The 10616-nt window shown below is 41.1% G+C and overlaps 1 protein-coding gene across 12 annotated transcripts in view; it reads right to left on the bottom strand.

Moving 5' to 3' along the window:
• The window catches only part of caska (calcium/calmodulin-dependent serine protein kinase a), a 253773-nt gene extending 243367 nt beyond the window's left edge, over window positions 1–10406 (bottom strand). For 7 of the 12 annotated variants that reach the window (XM_025008789.2, XM_025008790.2, XM_025008785.2 and 4 more), the window contains exon 1: window positions 9627–10405. In XM_025008789.2, coding sequence (XP_024864557.1) covers window positions 9627–9685 — 59 coding nt within the window. In that variant the 5' untranslated portion in view covers window positions 9686–10405. Of the gene's footprint in view, window positions 1–9626 lie in introns of all 12 variants that reach the window. The other 5 variants (XM_017429054.3, XM_025008787.2, XM_017429055.3 and 2 more) reach the window with 2 other exon arrangements.
• Between the last annotated feature and the right edge of the window lie 210 nt (window positions 10407–10616).

Here is a 10616-nt window from a genome sequence, read left to right as displayed (position 1 = left end):
GTTGTCATTTGTAATCATCAAAATTAAACGAAATAAACATTTGAAATATATGAGTTTGTATGTAATGTATGAATATAATATACAAGTTTCACTTTTTAAATGGAATTACTGAAATCAATCTACTTTTTCATGATATTCTAATTTTATGATCAGCACCTGTACACAGCAGAAAAATACTGAGGTCCGGACCTCGGTGTCCTCAATGGCAGCTACAGCCCTGCTGGCGGCCCGCCAGGCTTATAATATGCTGGGAGATATTTATATATATATATATAAAATAAATAAATAAATAAATCAAGGACATGATTTTCATGTCCTTGATTTTGGAACCCTTCATTAATTTTCCGGATTATAAAAGGCACACTTAAAATTCTTAAATTTTCTCAAAAAACGACAGTGCACCTTATAATCCGGAGCATCTTATATATGTATGAAGTCGGGACGTGGTGGAGGCGTTTATACTTGAAGCTTACGTCGGTGCAGTATTCTTCGAAAAGACAGGGCTGTTTTGTTTCACTTAATGCATCTTATACTCTGTGTGCCTTATATATGACAAAAGTTTGAAAATGGATCATTCATTGACAGTGTGTCTTATAATCCAGTGCGCCCTATAGTGCAGAAAATACGGTACTATATAAGAGGGACAGGCATGACACATGATAGGAGGGCCTGGAGTGTACATAACAGCCATCTGCAATGTTTAATATGACAGAAAGCAAACTGTAATGAAAGTCATAAATTGGCTACCCAACTGAGGACTGAAATAAACCAGGGGGCTGAGGGGGTGGGGTTCTGATTTGTTTGAAATGTTTGTTTATAACATGTGATTGTTCTTTTTTTTTTTTTTTTCCTTTTTTCAGCTGTTCCCTTCTCAGGGGTCACCACATCAAGTCATCCTCCTCTGTCTAACTGTGTTTTGCAATATTGTGAAAATAATATATAAAATGTTGATAAATAAATACCTAAATAGACTTGACTTCTATTTGTATATTGTCCAATAAAAGCATCTATGAATGTCTAGTAATATGTTTTTAGTAGAACAATTTGTAGATATGGTATTTTACTGCCTATAAATTCTGCTCACTGATGATCAATTCACAAAAAATGCTGCATTTCTTAGGTAGCTTGTGTGAACATGAAGACATTTTGTTCGTGTGAGGATCTCAACAAACACTTTATTTATGGAGTGAAAATAGTTTCAAAATACCTGTGCGTGTGTAAAAGGATCTGTGCGCGTGTAAAAGTATTTGTGTGTGTAAAAATGTATTTGTAACTCGTGTAAGCATCTCTGTGTGTAAGTTTGGATAGTTGTATCTGTGAAAAATGATTGTAAGCCTTAAAAAGAAAATAAACCTTTTCCTACGCCTCCAAATGTTGAAAAAGTACACACAAGTCGCCAGATACACACAAAACTCCAGTTACGTACAGATCCAGTTATGAGTGCACAACTATTTTTGAGACTCATTTCACGCTTCCGGGGAGCTCCCAGATTTGTGCGTAGATGTTGCATTTAGGTGCTAGTAGAAAGCTGGGTCATCTGAGTTTTCTTCTGAACTTTTTTTTTTCCATAGTTCAACACAGTCAGTAAAACGTGCAAGTTTTAACATCCACTTACTTCTGACGGTAGACCACGACCGCGATCACTGGGCTGAATCTGTGTATCATTCGTTCTTTCCATTTTCAATTGACTACAAAAAATCAAATAATGAAAAACGGACTGGTTATTTTATTTTTTTAATATGACACCAAAAACAAATAAATGCCTGTTTTTTCATATTTTACTTTTAGGCTAAGATCGGAAACACGAAATCGAAAAACTGGCAGCAGGACAGAATTTGATTTTAACATTTATTTGGTCGGGTTTAGGTGACCCGGAAGTGACTTTATGCAGCAGTTCAGGTAATTTATTAGCTACTATGGCAGCGCTAGAACCACTGATAGAGGACTCGTTTAAGCGGTTTGAGCCTCAAAACAATTCGTAAGTCTCCATGGCCGATGGGTCCGCCTGGATTACCTGGTCCTGATTGATCAATATTGAACAAACATAAATATGTATACGCCTCATTACGTCCCGGAGCGCATCCGCCATCGCTGCCATGTTGGACAGATCTCTCCTCTCTCTAAGACCCTACAGGAGGAAACAGAGCAAGCAGCTATGCACAGATTTTGTATCACGAGGGATTAACTTTCACAAATAAGACTGAACAATAATACGAGTTACAAATACATTTTTACACACACACAAATACTTTTACACACACACACACACACACACACACACAGGTATTTTGAAACTATTTTCACTCCATATTTATTTACTTAGAAGTGCTCACGGCACGACGGTATGACCTGCTGGGGATGTTTTTCTCCAGCTTGATGAGGATGGATAAATATTTTAGTGCTTCAGTGTAAGATTTCTCTGTTACATCATCTCTGTGTAATTGTGCATGCAGAAACCAGGCTTTCAGCAGATTTTCTCCTCTAAGCCCCAACAGAGAGCCTAAGATCATATAATAGACTCTGAGCAGGCAGGACCCCTGGAGACAGTGGCATGTGTGCACTCTCACCAGGCAACAGGCCCAATTCAGTCACAGCCACTACCACATTGTTGACAAATTAGAAAACTACGCATTCCTTAATTGGATGTCATTTATTAAGTCCTGTGGTTTCCCAGTTAAAGTGGATTTATTTGGGGCTTTTCATGAAAAGAGCAAATTTTCTGCTTTTCTTCCCCCTTACAATATAATTTTTATTACCTCGTAGATGAACATTTTAACTTTCTATCAACACTGTGCAAGTTAAGCCCAAAAGGTTTTGTTTATGTTAATTTAGTTTTAGAATAGGCATAACTTTTCTACAGTTTTCTCTGAAACATATTCAACCAATCAGCAGCTTTTTAGTTTTATTAATGAGACAATAGTGTTTTAAACAGCGAAACCCATCAGAAATCAATTTATTTATTTACTAAAAAAAACTGCAGAAAAACAACAACGTTGTTCATAAAAGATATTTCATCAAAATAACCTTAATCCAACAATACAGTGTTACCTTAGACATCTTTTGTCAATAAAGAAAATAAGTAATGCAATACGTTTAGTTGAATCCTATTAATTTGTGTAGCACACAGATAATGTGTAATGAACAGCTAAAAGGTCAAAATGCTTGGTGTAATATATGATGTACAGCTACCTTGTCAATCAAATCTGCACAAAAGTAAAAGGAAGCCACAGGCAGTGATTATGTGTGTTTCCTGAAAATTACTTTAAAACTCTGATATTTAAAACATTAAATGTGGCAAGCAACTCCATCATATCAGGCAACTATTTCTGCTACAGCAGGTAACTCACCCTTAGTCTCTCTAATTGGGCCAAAAGAGAAGGAAACAACAAAAGTGGCCTACAGTTTTTCTTTGTTCGTTTGTTTGCTTGCTTGCTTGCTCCTACCCCAAAAAACAACACCACCACCCTTTCAGCTGACTGCTGTGCAGACTGCCATGTCTAACCTACTGACCTATAAGCCCTAGCTCTAGTGACTAGGTCAGCTATTATCAGTGCTCCTCTAGCAAGTTTATCAATACACAATATGGCTAGTAATGCTCAGGGTCAGCTCGAAGCCAGCCTCCAAAACAAGCTAAACAAGCCCCTGGGCCCATTCTGTGAAAAGGCTTGGCTTCAGTAGGGGAGCTGCCTGCTCATATCTAGGTCAGTGTTTCACATGCTTCATTAGAAACAACATGTGTTGAGGCCTGTACATATTTACTAAAAACACAAAACCTTAATTACCAAAATGACTACGCATGCAAAGTGCACCTTAGTAAAAGAGGAGGAAGCCTGAAAAAGGCAACTAGGAGGGAAATCTTTCCCACCAGGTTGAAGGGTGATGAGGTGAAAGCACATAAGAGAGCCAGGCCTCAGGCTTTACTCCTCGTCCCCCCTTGGATAGAGACACATTGGACCGCACAGTTGCAAGAAGTGACACTTCCTTCACACACACACACACACACTAACCTCCTTGAGGTAAGAGTTATAATGACATTCCGGTTTTGTACAGCACCCCTGTGTGTCTTCTTAGGCCATGCAATATGCAAAAAGAAAATTCATTTTATTCACAAAGGAGCACACCAGCTCTATCGTTATGTACAGTATTTTATAGTAAAATATCCAGCATTAAATCCAAGAAAGTCCAATATTCAGGCCAGGGGGGCATTGATTCTTTCAGCTGGGTGGAATTTTTCTCTCTGATATCACTGAAAGATAAGACATCATCCCAGGAACTGAGATCCTATGGTTTGCTGCATTAACTCAATGGCTGTAGATGTGGCATCAGTAATGTTAAAACAGCATGGTACTCCCACCAACAAAAACCTGAGACACAATATAGTTCTAGCTTAAGAGCTGCAAAGATTAGGAAAAACAAAAGCAAACAACATCCTCTCAGTTCATCTTTCCCACAGTGAGACCACATCTCTGTGCGTGGACAACTCTTTTCCGACAATGAAGTAGAAAAGTGAATGGCCTGAGGGCACAGGATGTCTCTTGATGTGTGAGTCAAACTAATGGACTGCTTCCTTCTACTGACCTCTCCTGCTACCTCACTCATCTCTAGCATGGACACTCTTTTCTTATGTATTTACTTATTTCTCCTCTCAAGTTTTACTCTATGTACTTGTCTTTTTGCTCCTAAAATCTCCGTTTACTTTCACTGACCTTCACCATATCCACTTGTTTTGGCACTTTGAAACTTTGAGTAGTATCTCACTGGGCTACAACTATTGGAGACTCAAAACTGTGAGAAAATGGGGAATTTTTCTGTTGCAGTCTCACTGAATTCTGAGTTTTTGAGATCAAATGACCAGCAAGTTGTGTTTCGAGCAGCCAATTTATGCTTGCACACTTTGAAAACCTGTATTCTAGGCCATGCCTATTATTTTGATGCTCATCTCTGCTCACATCATACTCACCTTGGCACCCTTTGTTTCTGCCTTGGAATCCACCACAAAGTTTATGATGCAGCTACTGGACTACACTTTAGAAATGAAGATAGGCAGATTTAGATCAGTTTTTAAACAATTATTTATAGTTTGTGAAGACCTAGACCTGTGCAGGAGTGAAATTATAGCTCTAGTGCTTTAAGATGAGTTGGAGATACCCACAACAAAATTGAGAAAGGTTTGAGACTTGTGCGACAATTCTGCAACTATTCTGATAAAAATGTATTGTTTTAAACATGCTCAAAACTCAAGTGACATGACTGCGAGCCTCTACAACTCATGCAAAGAAACTGAGAACCCCTACAAATGTTTTGAGAAATTTTAGACACTCCTTTGCAATGCTGTCCAACAAACTAGTCACCAACAGTCACAGCTCAGTGAGTTACTGGGTTCAGGGTGGAATCCCACAGGGCCGCGACTAGTTGGTGACTAATAATTGTGAAAAAAAAAGAGGCAGATTTTTCATTGCAGTCTTTATGAATTGAGTGTTTGCAACTAGGTGACCAGTGAGCTGTGCAGCCGCGTATTGAGCAGTCATTTTTTTGAAAATCACAGCTTTTTTCCATATGCAAGACTTGGAAAACCATATTTTAGGCAATGTACATTATTTGTTGCCAACACCCCCGACATTGTACATGCCAGCTGCTCACATGTGTATGATTTAATCTACAAGACTACAAACAACAGAAATGAAGGTTGACAGATTTGGATGAGTTTTTTAATAAATAATATTTACCATAGGTGGGGTTTTTAGACCTAGACATTACTAGAGAGCTTATGTGCAGATGTCAAAATCCAGCTCTAGTACTATAGAATTTACAAGAATTTAGTTACAAAGGGTTTGAGACACTTGCAAAAACTCTACCATATTTTACAGTTTATAAGGTGCTCTTAAAAATCTTTAATTTTCTCAAAAACCGACAGTGCGCCTTATAATCCGGAGCGCCTTATAAGTCATAATGTTTTCATACGACTTTAGTAAACTACAAAGCCGCGCCGCTTGCAGCATTAGGCCCCCCACATACTCGGGCATACTGTGCATACTCCGTGAGCCGGACTGTCCGCAGACGGTGGAGACTTCATACTCGAGCGTACAGACTGCCTAAAATTCTCCCATGACGAATTCAGTCATGGCGTCACCAGATGAGGAGGAAAAGATCGCTTGCCTCTTAGCTTTAAAAAAAAACAGAAGAAAAGAAGGTGCCTTTAGCCCTGGTTCTTCACCACCGCACACCTGTCAGTGCTGCACAGAGAGCAGCAGTCATGATGCGCGCTGGCGCCGATTCTCACCTGAGAGCGGCTGGTGTCGCACAAAAAAACAGCCCGATGTGAACACTGTTCTTCGCCGGGCAGTTTATTGTGTGACACAGAGAACGGGTATGCGGTCATAAAAATTTTTCCTTTGTGCGGACGTGTCTGGTGGATGTCCGCTTCGAGTCCGCCTCGAGTCCACGCGGACCTCCGCGGAGTGAAGTACGCCCGAGTATGTGGGAGCCTTTAGGTCAGTGCAGTATTCTCTGAAAAGACAGGGCTGTTTTGTTTCACTTAATGCGCCTTATAGCCCGGTGCACCTTATATATGACAAAAGTTCGAAAATAGATCATTCATTGACAGTGCGTTTTATAATCCAGTGCATCGTATAGTGCGGAAAATATGGTACTCTGAGAGAAAAGTAGTCTGAACATAATGTCTAGGATACTAACCCTTACTGGCAAGACAGGCTGAAACAAGGGGCATAAGAGTGCTTTATTTGTCAGCTGACCAACAGGTTTTTGTCTAAGAATGGTAGTTTAAAAAAAGTACAATCACACCGGAAAATGCTTGCTTGTGTCTGTGGATTCTGTTTTCCATAAGCTCCATCACCCACATAGGTCCAACTTGCACAATCACAGGAAAAAAAATTAAAAAAAAAAAAAAAAAAAATCACAGGGCTGCTTTCCAAGCACAATTCAGACTGACCTATATTTGGGTTTCCCTAAGCAACATGGGCCTTACCCTTCAGAACACACCCACCCACATGGCGATGCAACACCCAGCACGCTAGGCTTTTAAAGTAATATCTTTCCTGACTGCAGTGTTGTCATCTGCTTGGGTTTTCCTCGTTGTGATCCGTTTCTGGATCACAAACCACAATTGGTGCTTCATTGGAGTCTTAAAAGGAAGCCATGGCTACAGCAGCTCTTCACACAGAGAGCAGGTCGGACGATAAAAAGCTGCTGTCACCCTCTGCAAATCACAGACAATCTGCCAAATACAAGGAGAGAGGCTGCAGTTCAGGGAATCAAGCATGTTTACATCTAGCTGACTCAGGGCGCATGAATTTAGGGGTGCCTTGAACTCAAAAGGATCTCTTCTGATCTTTGGTTGAAAACTCTTACACGAGGACAGAGGAGAAAAAGACAGGAACAGGATATCTTTGGAGCTATGCTTGTGTGCATTTTGAATGAGAGAGGAACAGATTGCTTGTGACTGTGTGGGATAAAAAGGAGCACACATCATTTTCAAGCTTGCCTAAACATGCACAGGTCTTATCAGTCTGTCAGGCCGTCAACCATCTCTGTGACACTGTTAGGAAGTCCCACAACCAGTTAGCCTGCTTAGACTGACTCAGCTGTCATGCCTGCCAAGCTTCTCCTAAATCAGACGGCGCTTCTGTTTGTACGCCCAATGAAGTGCTCCATTTAAAGCAGCCATTTGGATGAGACACTCAGTTGTTCATGTGCTGGTCAGAGAAGAGCCACCAGACTCAAATTTCCAGATTTTTCTGTCCATTTTTGGCCCGTGTTTAACTTTTAAAGACAAAAGTTTTCAATAAATTCATGGTAGATATTTATACATTTGCCTTTGTCTTTTTATACTGTATGTATGCACTTTGTATTCTTATATGTGTAAACAACACTTTTTTGTTTGACTAAACAAAAAAAGACAACAAGGAATAACATTGAAAATTTTCTTGCTCATTTTCTAATGAGTTTATGGGATAAAACAATAACAGAATTTAACCTTACCATTACCTGTTTTCTGACCTGAGAGACATGTACCTATAAAACCCTGAGAGGTGTATGAGCCTGAATGTGCCTGATGTTTCTGAGGCAGTAATTTAAAAAGCAGAACAGCAATGCCTATAATGTTAAATTCACAGCGTTTGGTGGATGAAGCAAAAGCTGACAAATAATGGCAAAACGCATTTTTTATAAACAGCACGTATATAATCAGTATAAAATGTAGTTTGGTTGGTTGAGCAAATTATTTTTAAATGAAATTGAACTATTTTTAGATATTCTAATATTTAAACTTTTCACCAAAGGGGGTGGGGACTTTTCAAGACTGCTTAGAAACCCTGTTTTAACCACATGAATGAATGTTAATGACATGCCAAGCTTTACCTTCCCGACATCTATTACAGCAGTGGTTTCCAAAGCTGAGATCAGGACCACGCTGGAAATTATTTCTAGAAATTAATTAAACGATGATTGAGAATAACACATTTTTACCATTAACTTAGCAAAACATAAAAGACACAGTAGTCAAATAAATAAAAACTTTATAGTTGTTTAGGTTGTTTGTGCTGTCACTGTATATCTGTTTTAGGCTAAATTTGTACTCTTACCAGCATGACTTGAGGTCACAAGCTCTGATATTTTGTGGGCCCGAAACAGAAAAATCTGGAAATCACTTTATTACAGAACTAGATATGACTAAAACAATAGCAGCAATGGTATTAGTCACATTTAGTCAAACACATCCCATCAGCAAGTGTGTTTACATCTTTCTTCTTGTACTTACAGCCTAGAGCAGGGGTAGGCAATCCTGGTCCTGGAGAGCCACTATCCTGCATGTTTTCCTTGTTTCCCTGCTCCAACACACCTGATTCAGTGGTTAAATCACCTCGTCATGTTCTGTAGAAGCCTGTTAATCACACACTGATTTAAATCAGGTGTGTTGGAGCAGAGAAACAAGGAAAACATGCAGGATGGTGGCTCTCCAGGACCTGGGTTGCCTACCCTTGGGCTAGAGGATGCAAACTTGCCTATATGCTTCATGTTTCCATAAACCGGGTCTCTTGCAAAATGACAACTGCAGACTGTTTGGACTACTTCTCACTGTGAACATATTCCCCCAAAACCAGCTGCCATTGTCTCCCTGCAGTAGGTGGGATTAGACCTCCTGCCACTAACTAAGATCAGATGTGCAGTATCCAATGACTCATGTGTGCCCTGCCCTTTAATCTCTGCATCAAGTGGCCAACAACTACCACTGGGTCAAAGCACAGAGGGACTGAGGCCAAGTCATGGAACACACAAATCATGTTGAAACAAACGCTGCAGCTGCATTGGAGGGGGTTTTGATTGCATGTAGAATTGGGCAATAAAACTTGGAAAGTAAAGGTGTTGCATGTTCATCACGCCTTTATTAAAGTGAATCCTGGCTTTATGGAAAAGGCTTGTACTCCAACAAAATACTGCAAAACTCTCGCTATAGAATGAGCAGAAATAAGAGACATTATTACGCTGTGCACAAATACGACCAAGCTGTTTGTGCGTGCGTGTGTGCGCGTGACAGACCTCAGCAGGAGCTAATTAGGAAGCCCCAGTGACCTGCGCTGAAATAAAACGGCAATGAATGCAACACTTACTTGCCGATGACCTCGCAGAGCTCGTACACATCTTCAAAGAGAATGTCGTCGTCCGCCATAGTTCCGACCCCGGCTGGGGAGAATAAACCCCCCCAAAATAAACGTCCCAAACCGGCTTATTGTGGTCCTAAATGGAGAACGGAGACTGTCTGACAGCAACACCTGACAAAACACCGTCAAGTGCAAGAAAGCCTGGAAAGAGTTACAAAAGAAAGGTTTCTTATTCCCAGTTGTTGCCTCCTTTCGTCGCCCCCCCCCAAAAAAAAAAAAAAAAAAAACCGCAGGGGAGTCGGCGCGGGGGGAGCTTAGTAATCCAGTTCGGGAGCCCACCTTCGGCCCCGCCTTTTCCACACAGCTACCCGGTATCCCCCTGTTCAAAAAGCAAAGCGTATGCAGCTGTCAAACATTACAAACTCCACCGCGGCCGCCGAACTCTTTCCACGGGTTTGAAGGTTGAGCTCGGAGGGGGTGGGGATGAAATGCCCGACCGAACCCGGCGGACAGTGCTGGAGATCAGCCTCGGGTTACAGCAGCTGGTCCAGGTGGGTTCCAGACGCCTCTCTCCATCCCCGACAGCCTCCGCTTTAGTGTTTCGGGGCTACACGCACACTTGTTCCTGGACGAAGTCTGCCAAAGCTAACCCGTTCAGAGGAGTCACACCCCATCTGCTTCTCCTCGGCTAGGCTGCACTTTTTAGCCGTCGGTTTCACCTCCCAGTCCTCCCACCGTCGCCCCGTACGGCTCGGTCAGACTCTCGGCTACACGGAGCTTCCAGAAAACTAAGCCCCGCCTCCTCGGGAGTTATGAAACTGCTCCAGTGTCCTCCATTTTGGCGCTTCCCCACTCGCAAGCTTCTCCGTTCAGTCCTACTGGCTTTGATCCAATATGGAGGAAGAGTGGTACCATGAATGTTTCTTTAAAACTGCAGTTTCCTTGGACTCTGTCAATGGATAAAAATGAAGTGAAGCTCCCAACCGGAAACGAGATGAA

Source organism: Kryptolebias marmoratus, linkage group LG6, assembly GCF_001649575.2.
Source record: "Kryptolebias marmoratus isolate JLee-2015 linkage group LG6, ASM164957v2, whole genome shotgun sequence".
Classification (NCBI taxonomy): domain Eukaryota; kingdom Metazoa; phylum Chordata; class Actinopteri; order Cyprinodontiformes; family Rivulidae; genus Kryptolebias; species Kryptolebias marmoratus.
This window is presented reverse-complemented; position numbering and strand designations above follow the sequence as displayed.